Source organism: Cucurbita maxima, unplaced genomic scaffold, assembly GCF_002738345.1.
Source record: "Cucurbita maxima cultivar Rimu unplaced genomic scaffold, Cmax_1.0 Cma_Scf00006, whole genome shotgun sequence".
In the NCBI taxonomy this organism is placed as follows: domain Eukaryota; kingdom Viridiplantae; phylum Streptophyta; class Magnoliopsida; order Cucurbitales; family Cucurbitaceae; genus Cucurbita; species Cucurbita maxima.
The window spans coordinates 3,213,289-3,233,421 of record NW_019272022.1 but is presented as its reverse complement, the minus strand read 5'-3'; the positions used below and the strand labels follow the sequence as shown (position 1 = coordinate 3,233,421).

The 20,133-nt window shown below is 38.0% G+C and overlaps 3 protein-coding genes across 6 annotated transcripts; all 3 read right to left on the bottom strand.

The window, feature by feature from the left end:
• Positions 1 to 278: 278 nt before the first annotated feature.
• Positions 279 to 4,072, bottom strand: LOC111481266 (transcription factor PIF4-like). The gene is made up of 9 exons (XM_023126672.1): positions 3,932 to 4,072; positions 3,445 to 3,517; positions 2,484 to 3,351; positions 2,295 to 2,393; positions 2,150 to 2,215; positions 2,005 to 2,070; positions 1,627 to 1,932; positions 1,436 to 1,547; positions 279 to 702 (listed from the first exon to the last, which is right to left on the bottom strand). Exons 2-9 carry the CDS (start codon positions 3,513 to 3,515, stop codon positions 698 to 700), a joined length of 1,593 nt encoding a protein of 530 aa, XP_022982440.1. The 5' UTR covers positions 3,516 to 3,517; positions 3,932 to 4,072; the 3' UTR covers positions 279 to 697.
• A 976-nt stretch (positions 4,073 to 5,048) lies between these two features.
• Positions 5,049 to 9,984, bottom strand: LOC111481268 (uncharacterized oxidoreductase At1g06690, chloroplastic). The gene is made up of 10 exons (XM_023126673.1): positions 9,511 to 9,984; positions 8,703 to 8,794; positions 8,568 to 8,608; positions 7,342 to 7,506; positions 7,233 to 7,255; positions 7,070 to 7,141; positions 6,562 to 6,729; positions 6,123 to 6,205; positions 5,983 to 6,045; positions 5,049 to 5,419 (listed from the first exon to the last, which is right to left on the bottom strand). Exons 1-10 carry the CDS (start codon positions 9,725 to 9,727, stop codon positions 5,234 to 5,236), a joined length of 1,110 nt encoding a protein of 369 aa, XP_022982441.1. The 5' UTR covers positions 9,728 to 9,984; the 3' UTR covers positions 5,049 to 5,233.
• Positions 9,985 to 15,945: 5,961 nt separating this feature from the next.
• Positions 15,946 to 20,017, bottom strand: LOC111481265 (WD repeat-containing protein 26 homolog). Of its 4 annotated transcripts, XM_023126671.1 has the most exons (6): positions 19,609 to 19,715; positions 19,346 to 19,437; positions 18,370 to 19,197; positions 17,520 to 17,621; positions 16,781 to 17,410; positions 15,946 to 16,367 (listed from the first exon to the last, which is right to left on the bottom strand). In XM_023126671.1, the coding sequence occupies exons 3-6, from the start codon at positions 19,168 to 19,170 to the stop codon at positions 16,113 to 16,115; spliced, it is 1,788 nt and encodes a 595-aa protein (XP_022982439.1). In that variant the 5' UTR covers positions 19,171 to 19,197; positions 19,346 to 19,437; positions 19,609 to 19,715; the 3' UTR covers positions 15,946 to 16,112. The 4 variants fall into 4 exon arrangements, with proteins under 4 accessions (XP_022982439.1, XP_022982437.1, XP_022982438.1 ...); XM_023126669.1 differs by lacking the exon at positions 19,346 to 19,437; XM_023126670.1 differs by lacking the exon at positions 19,609 to 19,715 and having other exon boundaries at positions 19,346 to 19,608.
• Positions 20,018 to 20,133: the final 116 nt, after the last annotated feature.

The window sequence follows — 20,133 nt, the reverse complement described above, 5'->3', positions numbered from 1 at the left end:
CTTTATAAGGGTGTGAAAACTTCTCCCTAACAAACGCGTTTTAAAACCGTGAGGCTGACGGTGATACGTAACGAGTCAAAGCGGACAATATATGCTAGCAGTGGGCTTAGGTTGTTACTCTCTCTCTCTCTCTACAACATGATATCCTAATGGAAGTAGATCAACATAATCTTCTTTATTCCCTTTTCTTTGCTACCTTTTATTTTCCTAGTTCCTAATGGAAGTAGATCAACAAAAAAGCACAAACCCAAGATCCATGTAAAGAATCAGACATGTAACAAAAACAACATGATATCCAAATCAACTTAGATTGAATTCATTGACAATGTAAGGGATATTACAAGAACAAGAAGCTTAAACAGCTGCTCAACTCATCATTTAGGCAAACACATACTGATTGATCTTATTTCGTAACCGTTTCTCGACAAAAAAATTGTTAAATACCTGGAATTGCAAGATCAAGAATCTCGAGTCTTTGTCTCAATATACAGATCAATGAAAGCATCCATCACTATTTGAACAATGATATGTAATATGGTAATGGAGTTGGAAGGCATATAAGTTGTGTACTTGGAGGCAAGGAGGCAAGAATCTGTATCAGATATACACAAAGGACAACAATCATGGTTTCCACCATATCTAGCAATGATGCTCAGAGGGACCATTGCTAACTGATAAACATGCATAATTTCTCTTGTCAACCTGTTAACATCAGCAAACCAAAAAGACTGTCACCGAGAGCTACGTGACCGAGCGACACTTGCGGTATCAGGTTCAAAAAGAGGAAGACTGTTCTAATTCTGTAGGTATATGTGCCTATCAATTTGACTACGGTGCATTTACACTCGAGACTACGACTCGTAAAGAGAGTGCCACTAGAAAGGATGGGACCTATTGGCCGACAACTAGACCGAGATATTTGAAGGGTATGGATTTAGATGATTTGCTACCCTTTATAGACCGAAAAAAGGTAGGTGCCTATTGAGAAGATAGGCATTTTATGAACTCAATTGTTTCTTATAACCACTCATTATGTCCAAGATTGGTATATTCCACAAGGAAAGGTTCACAAACTTTCAACATGATTCATGCACTTCCTCCCTCTCTCTCTCGTTTTCTTTCCCTCTGGCCCGACCATGTTTTCTTTCCCTCTGCCCCGAACACGAGACAAGGCGATAATTGGAATTACTTTATGGCTTACACATATTGTAACGGCTCAAGCTCACTGCTAACAAATATTGTCCTCTTTGGGCATTCCCCTCAAAGTTTTTAAAACGCCTCTGCTCGGGAAAGGTTTCCACACCCTTATAAAAGTGTTTCATTCTTCTCCCCAACCGATGTGAGATCTCACACATATAAGCATCGATTATTGGAAAAGAAGTTGTATACAGGTAATATTAACGCTAAACGCTCGTCAATGATTGGTGAGACTTACCCAAATTTCCGTTTACGATATCATTAGCTATAGGTCCTCCAGCAGGACCAGGTGCTGCTACTGTTTGACTCTGCAAAACTGATGGGGGACAAAATTTGAAGACATTTATGGGCTGCAAAACAAAACAAGTTCTGATTAGTCCGAGCTGTTACAGTTTTCGAGCAAACCAACAATACAGCCCGATCTCGAACCTGTGAGGCCGGTTGCATATGATGGAAACCCATTAGACGAGCATACTGCTCTTGCAAAGCCGGATTCTGCATCTGGTTTTGATAATTCATGGGGTTGAAAATTTGAGGTTGGCATATCATAGGCTGGTTCGGCATTGGAGCCACTGAAACCGATTGATCGACAATCGGGACCCGAGGTAATTGCATCGAGTTGTGAATTGAAGGCATTGAAGGTTGAGCCATACCGATTCCCATAGCCATCCGAGACATGTATTGTTGAACGCCCGGAAACATCATCGGCACCATCCCACTTCCCATCCACATTACCTATTGAACATTTAGCAATTACAACAAAATTGTGGCTTGTATTGTATGTACAATTCTTGGTTAAACTCATACCTGTAGTTGTAATTGAAGTGACTTCAAATATTCAATAGCTTCATCGAGCATCGAAGCTTTGTCGGTCTGTCACAGAAGGACTACTTAATACAAGATTCACGGAGACCGAAAATTTTTGAGTCAACCAAAGAAAGGGAACTAATACCTTATTACAGTGAGGTATGAGCTCTTGAAGAGCTTTCATCTTTTCATTAATCCTCTCTCTTCTCCTCTACATTACAAGTGAGTTCTAATCATAAGATTCAAAAGAGTAAAAAAGACTTATAAATGGGGAACTTTTGCTATCATACCCTTTCCGAAAGGTTATGAACTTCAGCAACACGAGTTCTACGAGAAGAACCGGATCGAGGAGCTGTCCTGTTTCCCTTGGCAGATTCGAGTTCAGCTGTCTACACAAGGTTTTGTACCATCATGTTCATATCTAGAAAGCATAACCAATGAGCTTCATGATTGATAAAACGCTTAGTTAGTAGTTTTACCTCGCTTTGGCACTCGGATTCTTCTCTCTCTCGACCTTTTCGTTTGTTGTTATTACCTCCAGTAGATTGTCCAATTGTCCTACTTCTATCCATACTACTTCCCGAACCGCCCGACGATGAAGTGGCCGTTGGATCCATCGTCTCAGTTTTGTCTCTCCCACTTTGTGGAACCATTTTTCTATTATCTTCCTGGGAGAGACCAGCAGATAAACCAGCATTTCCAAAGCCACTGGTCGAAACCCGGCTCATGTCGAGGTCGTTAGGATTCGAAACTTGGTTGCTTCCACAATGGCTCGAACCAACAGTCATTGCTGAACAATCTCTACCCTCTACCTGTATCAAGTTTCCACACTCCCTCCCTCCATTTGATGATCCCAAATCACCCTTCAACGGCACACAAACTCGAGAAGAGTTCACCATTTCCCCTAAATCTCCTAAATCCTTGTTCGACCGTGTCGAATCGGGACACTGAAACTTCGGAGGAGGCATCGAATTCGTAAGAAACTCCGCAAGACCTGTCGGATGTTTCGAATTAGTATCAAAAACACCAAATCTAGGATGTTTTCCATCATGTTTGGTAGGCTGCTTAACAATCTCAATAGGATTAACAAGCGGTAATTCAGAGAAAAAATTAGAACAAAATTCCTTTTCAAAGGAATCATCTACTGGATCTTGTATCCAAGAAACTGTTTCATCTTCTTGAATCAAACTGCTGGAATTCCCACAAGAACTCCTGCAAACTGGCTGATTCAGCTTCTGAAACTGCCCAGATTCATTAGATATCAAATTTGGTTTTCTACACTTTTGGCTCTGTAAAACAACTTGCCCATTTCTCCATAAAAGCTCCACAAGCTCTTCATGTTCATGTCTGCAAAATCCCCACCCAAACTTAAACACAAGAACACAAAAAAACCCACAAAATTTAGCGCGCGCGCGAGCGAGAGAGAGAGAGAGAGCCAACCCTATTGATTTCTTATGGATGGCTGGAGGAAGATCGCCCTCAAAATTCCAATCAGGAAAACAAGAATTCATGGCTGTTTCAAAGTGAAAAAACCCACAAAATTACGAATAAGAACAAATTCTACTAAACCCACACGATTTAGTTGATCGATCGACCAAGAAAAGTAATAATTAATAAAGAACTACTCGGATTAAGCAGAAGACTGAGAGGAAAGTCCAAATAAATCAATATTTAATGGCAGTTTAATGAAGTAAAGTACTTAATTAACGATCTAAACAAGGAAATCATTAGAAAACGCCATAATCCAACGTTTCAAGAATTGTTTGTCTAAATTTGGAAAACTAAGGACAAACCAAATCGATTATTTTATATTATCATAAAATGATTAAAGAATATAAAAAAGGTTGAAAAAACTCGAGGAAATTAAGCGAAAAGAAGCCCCAAAAGGGGAAAAAAGCAAATAAAAATGAAAAAAAGAGAAAAAAACCTGAAGAAATCCCAAATTTTCGCTGGAAGAAGGCTGGAAGTGGAAATGGAAATGGAAGTAATGGAGGCAAGTGAGCGATGAACCAAAAAGCATTTAAAACCAGTGGTGAGGGAAAGGGATGTTACACACAGAGGTCAGAGCAAAAGATTCGGTACTATAAGCAATACGAAGGAGCAACAATGGAGGACACGTGGCGAGTGAATAATGTGTCTGTGATTTTCTTGTAGGACCAACAGGGGAGCTTCAAGCTTCAAGATCAATTTCTATGGAGGAAGCTTAGCTGACTGGGTTTTGGCTTCTTTTTTATTTATTTAAATTTATATATATAAATAAATAAATAAATTATTTTATTTTATTTTTCAATGATGAGATGGAGAGAGATGAACAACTCATCTGCTGATTTTTAGCCAATTGGATAATTTTTTTTTTTTTTTTTTTACGTCAAAATATCATTAAAAACTTTTTTGTTGGTTTGTTTTCGTTGTATTTTTCTTTTTAGAAAGGGAAATATGTGGTTATTATTTTCTATTTGTCAGGTTGTTCTTGTTATTATTATCATTTTGTAAAGGTTATAATCCTTCTAAAAAGTGGGCCCCACCGCTCGACTTAAAAGAATTTAGATTACTAATCATGGAATATAATAATAAAAAAATGCCTAAAAAAGATAAATTAGAAAGATCAATCAGTCCGGCTCATGGAATTGAAGAATATGCTCCTCCAAATATGTTAAACGAGCACACGCCAAGCAAGCTTCAAAGCACGACGTCTATGATAACTCGTTTTACTCGTTCGACGAACCCATGTGAACTCAAAACTTTAGGAGAAAAATACGACAAGTAGTGTTTTCTCAATAAAACACATTATTCCGATTCCAAATTGCAAGACGAAAAGGTTACTCAAAGAACAAATAATTATGACATTAGATAAGACAAACGAAGTAATCAATCCGTTGAAATAAATGAATTCTAGATGTGAAGAGAGTCCCTAGGGACCAACCTATTGCATGTTGCTACTAGGAGATAATGAATACTTTGGACTATTCTCTCCAAACCGTGTCTACTCGAGACACTTTTATCTTGTGAGGTTTAATAATTTCACACTCACGAGCTACAAAAAGTTGACTAGATCGATTTGAACACCAGATTAATTGATCGTCTCGAGATATGCTAGACTGAACATTATGCAATACAACGTTCAAGGATCAAGGGTAAAGTTGTAATTTAACTATTAAAAAAATTATAGAAATAAAAAAAGAGAAATTAAGCTCTAATACACATATTTTCATATCAATTGATCAATAATTCAGAGCTTTTCAACGGGAAAACCAATAACAGGTTTGATTTCTGAAGCCAAGGAGCGAAGTTCATCATTTTCTTCATTGGAGATTCTCCAACCCAATGCACCTGCAAATTCAATAGCTTGTTCTGCATTTTTGGCTCCCGGGATCGGCACGACGTTTTCTTGTGATATTAACCAGTTCAACACCACCTGATGAGAGAGAACGTTTCCATTTTCACTAAATGTCCCCCATTGTAATACAAAAGACGGGACAAAGATGACAGATAAATGAAAAAAACTACGAGAATGATATCGATATGTAGAGTTAGCTATAGACCGACTCGAGAAGAAGAAATCAACTAAAGTGAAGATATGTTCTCACCCCATAATTTCATTTTTCTTACAACTTTCAAGTCGTGTCGAGAATGATATCGATACGTAGAGTTAGCTATAGACCGACTCGAAACTCAAGGGTAAAAAGTTCAAATTTTAAAGTCTAGGTACCAAATGAAAATTATACTCAAAACTCAAGGACCAAAAAAGTATTTTTTCCGAGATTGCTCGTTATGAAGCTCAGAACTTTACAGCAGAACGACCTATATGCATAGGGTTCTGAGCTTCAAACGAGCCAGTTTGGCATATTTCAACGTCAAATTGAGAGGCATAGACGACAAAGAAGAGATAACAACCATAAATGCCCCGACCTCGACCTTATCTCAAACTAATGTTCAAATGAACTTTTAAGACTTTACACAGAAAGGAAAGGAACTAACCTGTGTGGGAGTTTTGTTGTAGTTCTCTCCTATGGCGCGTATTCGGTTCAATAGGGGTTGGAGCTGCATAATAAACACATGCTTTAGAATAGAGTGACATATTATGTTATGGATTTGTTCAAACTTTCGAGAATCTCGACCTTTGTTAAGAACTCTGGAGTGTAGATTTGACCTCGAGGGCCAGTTGGAGGATTTTCGGGACTGTACTTCCCCGTTAGAACGCCTACATAAATTCCCAGTTGAGAGTATCAATCTTAGAGGAGGAAGATGGAATAAACAAACAAAACAGTCATTTAATTCAAGCCCACCACGAGCAGATATTGTCTCCAAAGGAGAGGTTTCCCCACCCTTATAAAGAATGTTTTGTTCCCTTCTCCAACTGATGTGGGATCTCACAATCCACCCCCTTCGGGGTCCAACATCCTCGCTGGCATTTGTTCCCCTCTCCAATTGATGTGGGATCTCACGTCCCAGAACCGAAAATTCATAAATGGAAGATCCTTTCCTTTCAGCTCGATGCATTAAAGTCGGCTCAAAGCCAAAATAATACAATATCGGAAACAACGTGGACGGACTTACCTTGAGCAATAGGTGAATAAGCAATTAAGGTGATTCCAAGTTCGTCGCAGGTAGCCTTCACACCGTTCTCTTCTGGTAATCTGTATATAAGGCTATAATTCACCTGGTTTGAAGCTAATGGAATACCTCTTTTCTTAAGCTTCTCGTGGGCATCTCGAAGTCGTTTCTCTGAATAGTGAAACCGTACAGAGTGTTCAATTTCAAGCATAAAGAAAGAAGAAAAACCACGGAAAAAGTGTAACGACCCTAGATTTTTACCAACCTAAAGTCGTACCGTATACATAACGTAACCGTTTTATGCGAAAACAATCATCTGAAACATAGTCCAATGATTATTTCCATATAAAACGGTTACGTTATGTATACGGTAACGACTTTAGGTAAGTAAAAATCTAGGGTCGTTACAAAACGAACAGCTCTCTCTCTATTTCTCACACACAGACAGAGTTTTACTGAAAGGTTGACTGAGCTTCTTATTAGTTATTGAAAAGACAGAGCTAGAAGATACCGCTGTAATTTGAGACGCCAACAGCTTTCACAAGTCCCTGTTCAACAGCATCTCCAAGACCATCAATATACCCTGAAAAAGAAGTTATAATGAACTGATCTTCTTATTAATCTGAATAAGTTTATGAAGGCAAAAAAAACTTCAAGTTTTAGATGTGAAGAACCTTCATTTCCCCATATTCCAGGCCTGCAAACCAAAATCAATGAGTTAGGAACTATCTAGTCAAAGCTACTAGTAAAAGAAGGCCATTAGAAGAGTCAACAAGTACAGACCAATGGAGTTGATACAGATCGACTGATTCGAGACCAAGGCGAGAGAGGGAACTTTTAAGGGCGCTTATGACACTTTGACGACCAAACCTCCATGGCAAAGCTGCAAATTTCGTAGCGACTGCAATGTCAACTTCTGGATCCTTCTCCTTCCTTTCTTGAATAAATCTGCAGCAACGTTGGGAAGTCTTAGAAGGACATCGATAAGTGTAGTCGCATATGGGGAAGGGTAAAAATGGGAAATCACAGGGGAGTTAAGAGGAGAGAAAATGTATTTTCATTTCAAGGAAAGTAATAGGTGTAAGGGAGAGGTTTCATGTGAGATCTCGATAGTCCCGAAGGGAGGTGAATTGTGAGATCCCACATTGGTTGGGGAGGAGAACGAAGCCTTTTCTATAAAGGTGTGGATACCTCTCCCTAGCAGACGTGGGGTGTATCAGAGTCAGACACCGGGCGATATGTCAGCCAGGAGGCTGAGCCCTAAAGGGGGTAGACACCAGACAGTGTGCGAACAAAGACGTTGGGCCCCGAAGGGCGGTGGATTAGGGGATCCCACATCGATTGGAGAAGGGAACAGTGTCAGCGAGAACGCCAACCCTGAAAGGGGGTAGATTGTGAGATCCTACCTCGGTTGAGGAGGAGAACAAAGCTTTCTTTATAAAGGTGTGAAAACCTCTCCCTAGCAGACGCATTTTTAAAATCTTGAGGAGAATCTCGAAAGGGAAAACTCAAAAAGGACAACATCTGCTAGCGGTGAGCCCCGAAGTGGGGTAGACACCAGACAGTGTGTCAACAAAGACGTTGGGCTCCGAAGGGAGGTGGATTAAGGTGTCCCACATCGCTTGGAGAAGGGAACGGGGCCAGCGAGAAGGGGGTAGATTGTGAGATCTCACATCAATTGGGGAGGAGAATGAAGCATTCTTTATAAAGGTGTGGAAACCTTTCCCTAGCAGACGCGTTTTAAAAACCTTGAGGGGAAGCCCCAAAGGGAAAGCCCAAAGAGGATAATATCTGCTAGCGGTGGGATTTGGGTGGCTACATTTCATTTTGAGAAGTCATTAGTGAGAAGAGTAAGGTCCTCTTGAAGGCCGAGGCTAGGACATAAACCGGGGTAGCTTCTAATCGGCATTTCCTGCCTTTTTATGAATACAATTCCGTTTGGCTAGAAACTTTAACAGGCACATAGCAAGCGGTTGTTTCGAAGCCATTAAATCAGTATCCAAATGGACCTTCCTAGAAGAGTTTCTGAACTTATAGCACCTAACGCGAACTGCCAAAGAATAAGATCATTACACTTCAATTAGCTAAGATCTTTCATGGAACATAAAGACAAGAAGTGCAGATAATTCAATCTTATATCCCACCGATGAGCCATAAACTTCAGCGGTGTCGACAAAGGTAATGCCACGGTCAACCCCGGCATCAAACGCAGCCTTAGCAGCCTTCATCATCCTATCTGAATCACCCCAAACAAGAGACATCAAACATGTTCATACTCTACCACCATTGAAACCATTAAGTCAATCAAAACATTAGTTACCAATGTCCAAAATCAAAATCAGGAGGAAATAAACTACTAATGAGCCGTTCCATACTGATCTGAAGACTTTACAGAGATTTCTTGGAATAGCTGTTCAGATCACTAGGAAGAACTTTATCCCCATCAGCTGTTCTGTAAGGTTTATGACCATGCAAGAGCTTAAAACCAAATTGCTAGCCGCGGGCTTGAGTTGTAACAAATGGTATCAGAGCCAGACACTGGACAATGTAACAACAAGGAGGTTGACACGAAACGGTGTGCTAGCAAGGATGTTGGGCCCCGAAAGGAGTGGATTGAGGTGTCCAACATCAATTGGAGAAGGGAACAGTGCCAGTGAAAACGCTTCCCTGAATGAGGGGTAGATTGTGAGATCCAAATCGGATGGGGAGGAGAACGAAACATTCTTTATAAATGTGTGGAAATCTCTCCCTAGCAGACGCATGAGCAGAAGCTCAAACGGAAAAACTCAAAGAGGACAATATCTACTAAAGGGAAACTTGAGCTGAAACAGAGAACTAATCTAACTCAAATTCATCAAACAACTAGCTACAAGAAATTAACAATCAATCTCAAAAGAGTTTCAACATATTCAATATTTTGGGTATAATTTGAGAGTAGTTTCAGAAACTTACCATCCCATTCAAAGTTATTCCAGTAGCTGTTGTCTCCCCAAGACCAAGCTCCAATTCCCAGCCTAGTAACCTTCAGTTCAGAACCGCCCAACTTCACCTTCTCTTCATGTGATGTCAATGTGCCATAATCCTCAGAAGCCAAAGCTCTCGGTCTGTAAATTCTACTGCGATTCATCGGCAAAAATGAAAAACAGGCGTAACTTAACTGCACCGCCATGGCTACGGCAACGCGAAGTTCAAAGAGAGCCCAATCGAAGCTATGGAAGAACCGATTAATGGCGGAAGTAACTCAGAATCCGACGGAAACTCGAATCACAGAAGAAATGTGGGCTTGATTTTCTTTTCCATATAGGGAATGGTTGGCTCACAATCATTTGATCTCGTACTAGAACACGAGATTTATATTAAAAACACGTAATTCGTGGTTGAAATCGGCATTTGAAATCTTGAGACGTGGCCGTGGAAAAAAAAAAAAATTAAAAACAAGAACTAATTTACGGACCTGCGCTGCACGTGCCCCGTTCCCAGTTTCGACCCCAATTTTGCTTTTGCTTTTTTTTTTTTTTTTCCTTTTTCTTTTTAATATATATATAATAAATTTAATTAATAATTTGCAAATAAATTTTCTAAACATAATATTTTATTTAAATAAAATTTTAAAAATCATGAATGAAAATTTTATGCATAATGGTTCATAAAATTTGAAAAAATATATAATTAATTATTTTAATGACTAATAAATTATCGATTTATAGAACCATTTTAAAATTCAATAACAACCGTATATAAAATTGAGAGTTAATAATCTCAAACTTCAATTCAATTTTATATTTAATAAATTAATTAAATTAAAAATAAATATATCAGAAGTTTATTAGATACCAAGGGAAAGGTAAAAAATTTATTAATTATTTAACATAAAAAATTTATTAAATATTTTTAAAATTTTAAGAATAAATAGATATAAATTTAATATTTACATAATCCAAACACATTTTCTTTTTTATATTAAAAAAAATGTGACAAAAATTAGCAACTCTTTGAACACTTTGAACAGTCATTCATTCACATGCTCGTAATTAGCAACAAGAACGGGTTCTCATCCAAGGCTAGGGATGCACCCATATAAAGCACAACGTCGGACCACATTGTGGAATATATACCTTGTGTGTCGTTATCTATCGCAACATTATTTTATCTAGTTGTTTAACCTTATTGAGCTCTAATTCCTTACTATTCAAGTCCTTTTAGTTCGCATGAGAATTTGTTCATCAGCCATTTCTAACACATTAGACTTATTTTCAATAGCGGATTTGGACCAGTGACACAAGTATGTTTAAATTTAGAGTTTCATCTCCATAAAATTAAAAATTTTAAGGTAAAAATTGATACAACTTATCTGATAAAAAAAATTTAAAAGTTAAAACTAAATTTATTTGTATCTAAAAAAGACATTCCAATGTTTTTATATATTCATTAATTTTCATATATATATATATAAAAGTAAATGAATAATTAATTATTAGCTAATCATTGATGATAGATTTGGTGTGCTTTTTAAGTCAGCAAAATATAAAATTGATTAATTAAGATTTCTCCTTAAAGCCATGCATGCAAACCCTAACCTAAGCCCTACATGTTTGATTATTATTATTATTATTATTATTATTATTATGGTTTTAAAATTTCATTTTTTCAAGAGGAGACTTTTAGTTACTGTTTTTTCTTTTTCTTTTTTTTACTGTTTAATTTGTTTACCACTTACTGCTTCTAGCAAGAGATAAACACAGTCAATATGGGAAGTTTTTTTTTAACTGCTTCAAGTAAGAGAAACATAGAGTGAATTATGGTAGTTTTGAAATTACTGCAGGTTAATGAGAGAGATAGAGAAAGGACCCTTGAAGTAAAAAAAAAAAAAAAAAAAAAAAAGCGGCAAAGGAAGTTTTAGATACGAGTTTGTCCGGAAATATACGTACCTCTATTTTTCCGCTACATCGTATATTTTGTGTCATTGCCCTTCGTCCTGCTTCGATTTGTCTAGATCTGATTCAAGTGGGTTCAAGTGACTGAATATAATGAAAAAAAGACAAAACAATATTTATCTTTTAACTAAAATAAGTATAAACGAAAGAATCTTTTTCGTTAGATGAAAATGTCCCACATTGGTTAATTTAGGGAATGATCATAGGTTTATAATCTAAGAATACACTCTCCATTGTAATGAGGCATTTTGGGGAAGTTCAAAGCAAAGCCATAAGAGCTTATGCTCAAAGTGGATACTATCATACTATTGTAGGGAGTCGTGTTCGTCTAACAAATACTATAGGAAAATGGGAGAAAACCCAAAAGTCGTTAAAATCATTGTAGTATTAGATTTCTTTTTTAAAAAATCTCAAGCCTACTTGTGAATGTTTGATTAATCCACCACACCTAAATGGTGTGAAAGTTATCTTATTTATAATCAAATGAATTACAAAGATATGGAAATAGTAATAAATGGAAATAACAATAAATGGAAAGATACCTATGATAATAAAGCAAATATTAGATATTTGCCTTATAATAAAATATCAAATATAATATATATGGTAAACAATAATTTATTACTAAATATCCTTAACACCCCACCGCAAGCTAAGCGTCGGATTTAAACGAACGTGAAGCTTGAATCTGAAAAATTCAAAAAGGTTGAGAAACACTTTTCATGAAGATGCTAACAACCCGGTTCTTGGTCATCAAAAATTTGCAGAGGGATCGCCGCTCAGCGGCGATGCTGCCTTGGCTTCGGCGAGAATATGTCTAACCCATGAAGAGGGATTGTCGCTTAGCGACGATGCTGTCTTGGCTCTGGTGAGAATATTTCTAACCCCAAGAAGTAGAAGGGGAAACCTAGAGCAAGGGACAAAGACAATGTTGAAGCCAGAAGAGTCGCCACATTGAGCGAAGGAGCCAATTTTGGCGAGAAGGGCAGTCGGAAGAGTCGCCTCATCGGGCGAAGAAGCCAATTTTGGCAGGAAGGGCGGCGGCAACTTGGTTGGCGAATAGGCCAGTGCGGCACCCATATTCCGAAGGTAAATCTCTGCAAAAGGTTGATAAGTTTAGGTTAGGGTTTATGTGAAGGATGAAGGTTTATTGGGAAGAAAATGAGAGAGACTATATTGGCCAAGGGGAAAACCGATTGGGTTGGAAAAGGTGAGGTTGTATGTACAGAGTATGACGAAAGGTGATTTGGAGGTCAATAGGGTGGAGCCGAAGAGTAATCAATCGGCTCCGACTACGGCAGCCATGAAGACTGCCCCTGCGGCGTCAAAACCAGCAGGGGTGGTGGAGAAGAAGATTAAATGATTCAAAAGCCATTGAAAAGAAAGAATCGGGTTGTTAAACCAAGAGGGCTCTGATAACATGTGAATGTTTGATTAATCCACCACACCTAAATGGTGTGAAAGTTATCTTATTTATAATCAAATGAATTACAAAGATATGGAAATAGTAATAAATGGAAATAACAATAAATGGAAAGATACCTATGATAATAAAGCAAATATTAGATATTTGCCTTATAATAAAATATCAAATATAATATATATGGTAAACAATAATTTATTACTAAATATCCTTAACACTACTAAATGCTAGTTTTTTTTTTTTCTTGTTATTATATATAGTAAACTATAGTAGATAAACAAAAGGGTAAAAACCCCTTAAAAAAAAGAGAAAGAGTTAGAGATACACTTGATAGTAGACTTTAAACTAGCACTTTCTTTCCTTCGTAACCCTAAACCCTAATAGGTAATCCCCGAAACCGAACCCACATCCCCATCCTCTCGTAATGCAAGTACGTATAATTACGCGGCGGGCGCAACGTCGACCCTATCATCGTCATCATCGTCATCGCCGCCATTCTCCAGATACACACAACACCGAGCCACGTCACCGTGGGAGACGAAGCGGGTGGAGAAACGGTGGATTTGCAAGGAAACAACCACCATTTTGCAAGGGAGAAGAGACAAAAGTAGAGACAATTCAAAGAGATGTGTGAGGAAGAAGGGAGGAAGGGGAAGAGGTATTTATAGGGTTTTTTGTTTGGAGGGGACAGATCTTTATATATTAGGGCAGATTCTTAAGAGCTTTTGTGAGTGGCGGAAAATAAAATCTTTTTAATTTATTTAATTTAATTTATTTTTTATTTTTTATTTTTTATTTGGGAGAGAATTGGATTTGGGTGGCTTCTATTGGCTTTGGGGAATGCATATGGAGGGAGGTTGGATTACACAATTCAACACGTGGAGTAGGTAGTCCATGCACACTCCCAACTCCTACTCTCACGTGTGTCTCATTTTACACCTTGGAATTATTATTTTATATTTTTTTTATCTTCCTTTTTTTCATGTAAAGGGAAAATAAATTGACCATGTGTGATGGGTAGTTTTCTATAAGGATTCTTCGATGAGTTTCTAGAACTATAAGAAGCATAACGACCACTTTATCCACGACCCAAACCTCTCACCATCTAGCCCACCCTAAGATTCGACCTAGTAGTCGGTACTCCAGCCCACAGTCTTCCATCGGCTCGCAACTCGACTCGACTCTGCATACTCGACCTAACCCGCTAGTGTGAATTGTGCCCTCCCTTGAATTCGGCTCAATAGCTCCAACAGTTATGACTCGGCTTATTCAGCGTATTTAGTTTTCCTTTGACCTATTTGAAGTTTCGTGACTTTTTTTCTAATGTTTTGGACTGTTCTGGAGATGTTTTTTTTTGTTGACATTTTCAGGAACATTTGAGGTAAGTATGACATCTATTTGATCAATTTAAGTTATTTTTTAGCAAAAAAATTGATTTAATTGATACTTTAGATGAATTAAGTCGTATATTATACTTTAATTCTGTGTCATAGGCCCACATAGGTTGAATTAGACATTGAGGAGTAGATTCATATTTAATAGGCCAACCATGTAAGTGACTCTACTGTTTGATTAGTTGAATGAATTATATGATGTATGATGATGTTCACCTTGTGGACCCTACAAGTGTCATAATTATTATTGTTATGTTGTGTTATGCTATAGTGTATTATGTTATGTCATGCTATATTGTATTATGTTATATTGTGTTATGTCATGTTTACCAGCTATGTTATAGTGTAATTACAATGACGTAGAATTATGTTATGATGTTTATAATTTATGATGCATAAACCTCTGTACACTCTGTCATATTATGCTATGTTATGTATGAAAGACTTGACAGGAATCATGTATGCATGATTTCATAGACTCATTATGTTCTAAATGAATGGATGTTTGACTTACATTGTAAATTCAAGTCATGATTTTAAGTTATGGGAACCTCAGACATTTTGTTAGTATCATATGCATCTAGATACTTCCTCGTTATGATTGGTACAGACACGTATCTTACGACATTTATATTTGCTATGATATTATGTAGGCTCTTTGCCTTCATGGTGTCGTATAGCTCGTTAGCGAGTGCTAGCCCGAAAAGCGAGACCCAGTTGATACATGAGCCCACCTAGTGGATTCATGGGCGCATGCGAGGGCTATGTGTGGAAAATACTACACATCCAACTCTGTCCGAACTGAAAAAGTACCTAAAATCATGCCAGGTTCCGAGGATAGTTCTCATCATAAAGTATATTCTTTCCTTTTACGGAAATATTCCTCTTCCTTTTATTATTATTATTTTTTTTTTAATCTTTTGTGAGAAAGAGAGATATCATTATTTGGGTGAGAATTGTTTAAATAGAAAGATTGTCTTTTTGGCTTTGAATGTATGCCTTTTTCTATATAAGGACAACTTTGATAACAATTTGGGGCTTGAGCATATTATTTATTCACTATTATTTTTGTATAAAATCAAGTGTTTAATTTATAATTAAAAGTAGACTTGAGTAGGGTCATTTTAATTGGATTAAGTGAGATGAATATTTGACATTCAAATATCGTAATTAGGGTTGTACACGAATTAGGTTGGGTTGAGTTGGGTTGGACCAATGTTTTGAACCAACCGGTTGGTGACTCGAGCATGTTTGTTAGACATTAAATTAAAAGGTTCATGTGTTAAATGCTATTAAACATTAAATTAAAAGTTTTTTTTTTAATGAATAAGGTCCATTTTTCAATATAACATCATAATAAATTCAATAATATTTTAACATTCAAATCAAAGTGGAAGCGTGGTGGGCCCTAACCCACAAATCATAGGATCAAACCCTGCCTTTGATAATTAGTTCAGTTGGCGAAGAACACCATTCTCAGGATTGAAATCTTAATTAATGTCACACAAATTATGTTCGGTTGGTAGAGGAGAACAGCACCTCACGAGTCTCTCGAGACTCGTCAATTTCCCCTTTCTGAGTCTTTCTCGTCATTCATCAAGGTAAGGCAAAACCAAAAATTGGATAGTACTTACTTTTTTTCTTTAAAAAAGGGGGATTTTATTAAATAGAGATGACTTCATGATGCATATTGAAGGACATTGAATGTCAACTTGGAAAGAAACAACTGAAGGGAAGAGTATTTACAGAATAAAAAGGGTTACAAATGGGTGTGAGTGAAGAAAAAAGGAAGCATTTTGTTCTTCAACAAGTTCCTCCATTGCCATTGCCATTGCTATAATGGAGGATGCCGCCATTGCTATTGCTGTATTGTTCAATATTATTCTTGCATTTCACCGCATCCACCCCTCTTAACCCCCATATTCTAATCGTACGGTCGTCACTCCCCGATGCCAACATGTGTGGATTTGCAGGATTCCAACTCACACAGTTCACTGACCCTGAGTGCCCTTCCAATGCCTCTATTACCTCCCCTGTCCCTCTATGCCATATATATACCTGCCCACAATGTATATCCAAAAACACACATAATAAACACCATAAGAACCCGAAAAAGAGACCTCAAACTACCTACAAGAACGGACTTCAATCCAAACGAATGAACGAACAAACAAACAACTCGGTTGGAAACGTTAGAGAATCTCGTGGAAAGAAGTTCGCTTCGGACTTTAGATCGAGCGAGAAGCAAGAAGAAGAAAACGGTGAAGAGAACTTTCTTTCGACGAGATTCTCATGCGTTTCCAACAAGCCTGGCTCGTGTTTTACCCAACTTGACATCTTGACATGTATGGTCGGGTCGTGTTTTATATATACGAAAAGCTAATGTGACTCGACTATAATCAAGCAACTTGAATGAACGAAAATTCGGAGTATATAGAATGGAAGTTAAAAGGACAGGCTAAGAACTGTACCAGTGAGTCCTCGCTACCGCTTGCAATAAACGCCTGGTTGAGCCCTCCAAAACAGGACCGAATCACAAATCGGGTGCGCTTGTGACCTGTGTATGTTGTAACTAACTCGGCCTCGCCTTCCAAACTCCACAGATGGATTTCTTGGTTCATAAGATTTACTAGTAGGAACTTATTATCCCTCGACAATTGAAAAGATGTTATTGTTTGATCCTCTTCGATCAATTTATCGATGAGCAACTCCCTGTCGAGCAGCAATATTGCAGTCTCTCTACAGATACTGATAATCTTCTTCCCATCATTGGTTATTTCCAAGTCGGATATCTTAAGAGTTCTTTGACCCTTCCAACCTTCCAACTCGTTCCCGTCTAATTCCCACATGCAGATACTCTTATCGTTAACGCCTGCGAGTATATGCTTTCCATCGGGAAACCAGCCACAAGAAACCAGTCCAAGACCAGCTTTTTCATAAACATGGAGGCACTCGCCTGTGGCGACTTCCCAACGCCTGACAGCTTCCTCCACCCCACATGTGAGTAGCTGACTATCATCAGGACTCCACGAGACCATAGAGATCGGTTGCTCATGACCTAACAGTTTGTGCTTCAAAGAAAGTCTTCCCTTTAAGTCTACCTAGAAACAACAAAATTGGCAAAAGAACAGAAGTTAATTTGTGCGACAGAGACTTTAAAATGCATAAAAACTTAATATAAGGACTTTTTCAAGTGATCATTATAATTACCTCCCATATAATCGCTGATCGGTCACTGGAAGATGAAGCCAAGTATTTCCCATGGTGAGAAAATTGTAGAAACCAAACTTCATCGTCGTGATCTTGTAACACCTGCTCGGATCAAGAAAACTAAAAGATTCAGCTAACAGCAGAAAGAAACGACCACAAGCAGTTGCGAAAACAAAACAGTTGCCCCAACCGTAACTGCTGAAGCACACATCCTATAAGATGCCATACTTGAAGCAATATGATATCGTGCCAAAATAGTTTTATGAATGAATCAACTGAGGATTATTGTAAACTATAACTCAAATGTTGGCACGAAAACTCAACCTATATAGTGTTGCACAAAGGAACTTCACGGTTTTTCGAGCGTTGAAAAGTTCAAGATTTTTCTCACTACAACACTAAGCTTCCCTTTGAGCTTTCCTTATTCTAAACAATTTTTGTTATGTCTTGTCTGAGGGTCCCTTCTTTGTCCTCAGTCTGTTCCCGTATTTCATGCTACTTAGTGAGAGTTGAATTTTTAATCAGAAAAAATAAAGTATACCGAAATCTTCTAGCTCTACTAATTATTCTGCTACAACAGCTAAAGAGTTATTGTTTTTTTTAGTTCAACAATATTGGGGAAGGGAGTTTCAAACCTCTAACCTCTTGGTCGAGAGTACAAGTCAATTATTGCACTATGCTTGTCGAGAGTTATTTGACAATATCATAACATTATCCCTTTAAACATCTAATGAAGCCAATTAAAGACAGTTGAATGCGAAAATATATGTATGTGTGTGTATATATATGTGTGCAAAAATATATGTACGTGCGTAACAAGATAATTATAAGTCTGAAAAACATTTCTTACCTGTAAAGTTTGAGAAGGAATCTGATTTTTCCCACAATCATGATCTGTATACAACGACATCTCGTTGCTTAAGGAGTTATGGAAAGTGCAAGCATCGCGTTGTAACAAAAGGGCGCGTTCAACTAAATATTCCAACCTTTTTTCCGGTATCATAAGAGATGCAGGAAGAAGTTTCTGCAATTCCTCCAGCAATTGTGTGCGAGCCTTGGCCTTAGCACTTTGTTGACTGTATGAATTGACTTGAGCCCTCATTGACGGAGCAACCAAGCAGGAGGAGAGCTCACGAATTCTGTGTTCATTAATGTGATATGGAGCAATCTCAGTCCTCAGTGTCCGCAAAGCTTCAGTGACTTCGTCCCTTTCAACAAGCTCAAAGAATTTCTGTTCTAATACCAAAACAGAAGCTGATCGAACAACGTGCTCATCCGGTAGACCAATTTTTTGCAGAGTTTCAACACTTTCATCCCATTTCCCGTCATGAATTTGCTGCATGAGGACGTTAACAGCCGGAGAATATAGGGGTATCCCGGACTCCTCTTCTAGATAAGCACCAGTCTTCTCGTAACCAAGAGAATACAATGCATTGGCTATTATTCTAACAAACTCTACTCTTCTTATCACTCCCTTAGTACCAATAACATCACCACTGTCCCCTTCGGATTGTAGGGGGCGAGCCATCAAGTCTCTTGAAGAGCCCCCCAAACGCTCTACCACAGCTGAACCGTTTGACAGTCCCTTCAATTTCTCTAGCGATACTTTCATGCGTTTGGAGGCTGGTTCTTCATCCTCTAAACCTCCCATGAAATGCACACCTCAGCCCATATATAACTACAATAAACAGATAAACAGATAATTTCAAAACCAAAAAAAAAAACGCCCTCAATAAATTCGAACTCATTGCTTGACAATGTAGCCAAAGTAACAACCATAAAACTACAAAGATACCCATTTAACAGACAGATAGATCAAATTTTACCAAGAGAAGCAAGAACACACAGTCAATAATTCCAAATCGAAACATGTTTTCGACATTCCCGAAAACAACAGCTTATAGCAACATATCTGAATCTAAACACATTTCAATCATCCAGTTAGATCAACTTTCATCACTTTAAAGGAACTCTAGATGCAATCTGCAGTAAACTATATGGCTAAAAAGAGAGAAAACGACGTCGTATAACTAAAGCAAACACAATCAAACTTAGAAAAACACGATTCAGCGCAATCCAATCCCCAAACCTGATGAATCACGAACCAAAGCAACACTAATCCCATTGAAACATCATAAAGCAATCAATCAAATAGAACACAAAATTCCAACGCAAATACATTACCGACAGAGACGGCAGAAAAATCAAACAAAATAAAGCGAAGAAATGAGAACATACCGATGGTCCAAGGCGAGAATCTCACACACGAAGCAAACCAGAAGTTTCTTAAGAAAAAGAAAAGGAACGAAGGAGGAGGAGGTTTCTTTACGTAGATGGCAAAATCAGAAGCCGAAACCGGCGAGAAAAAGAAAGAATCGGAGGAAATTGGAGATTAGGGAATCGGATTGGGAAATTGAGGGTTTGGTAAGGGAAGATGGGTTAAAGAAAAGAAAAGTAAAAGAGATGATGGTTTGGCTTTGCGTGGAGGAAAGCGAGGAAAGCAGCTCACAGCGAGAGGGAAGGGATTCTTATATTATTATGTAGTGAGTGAGAAGGAAGAATGAAAACATACACAGAATGTGGAGAGACGAGAGGAAGCGTCGTGGGCGCCATG

Bases quoted from the DNA above. Each gene is read 5' to 3' on its own strand.
- LOC111481266 (XM_023126672.1), bottom strand. From the start codon at position 3,515: ATGAATTCTTGTTTTCCTGATTGGAATTTTGAGGGCGATCTTCCTCCA. The intron at 3,352-3,444 runs GTTGGCTCTCTC...GGGATTTTGCAG, and splicing joins ATCCATAAGAAATCAATAGG to ACATGAACATGAAGAGCTTG. The intron at 2,071-2,149 runs GTATTAGTTCCC...CTTCTGTGACAG, and splicing joins TCATACCTCACTGTAATAAG to ACCGACAAAGCTTCGATGCT.
- LOC111481268 (XM_023126673.1), bottom strand. From the start codon at position 9,727: ATGGCGGTGCAGTTAAGTTACGCCTGTTTTTCATTTTTGCCGATGAAT. The intron at 6,730-7,069 runs GTATCTTCTAGC...TTCACTATTCAG, and splicing joins TGGCGTCTCAAATTACAGCG to AGAAACGACTTCGAGATGCC. The intron at 6,206-6,561 runs GTAAGTCCGTCC...GAATTTATGTAG, and splicing joins TTATTCACCTATTGCTCAAG to GCGTTCTAACGGGGAAGTAC.
- LOC111481265 (XM_023126668.1), bottom strand. From the start codon at position 19,170: ATGGGAGGTTTAGAGGATGAAGAACCAGCCTCCAAACGCATGAAAGTA. The intron at 17,622-18,369 runs GTAAGAAATGTT...TGATCCGAGCAG, and splicing joins TTCCTTCTCAAACTTTACAG to GTGTTACAAGATCACGACGA. The intron at 16,368-16,780 runs GTACAGTTCTTA...CATTGTGGGCAG, and splicing joins GCGGTAGCGAGGACTCACTG to GTATATATATGGCATAGAGG.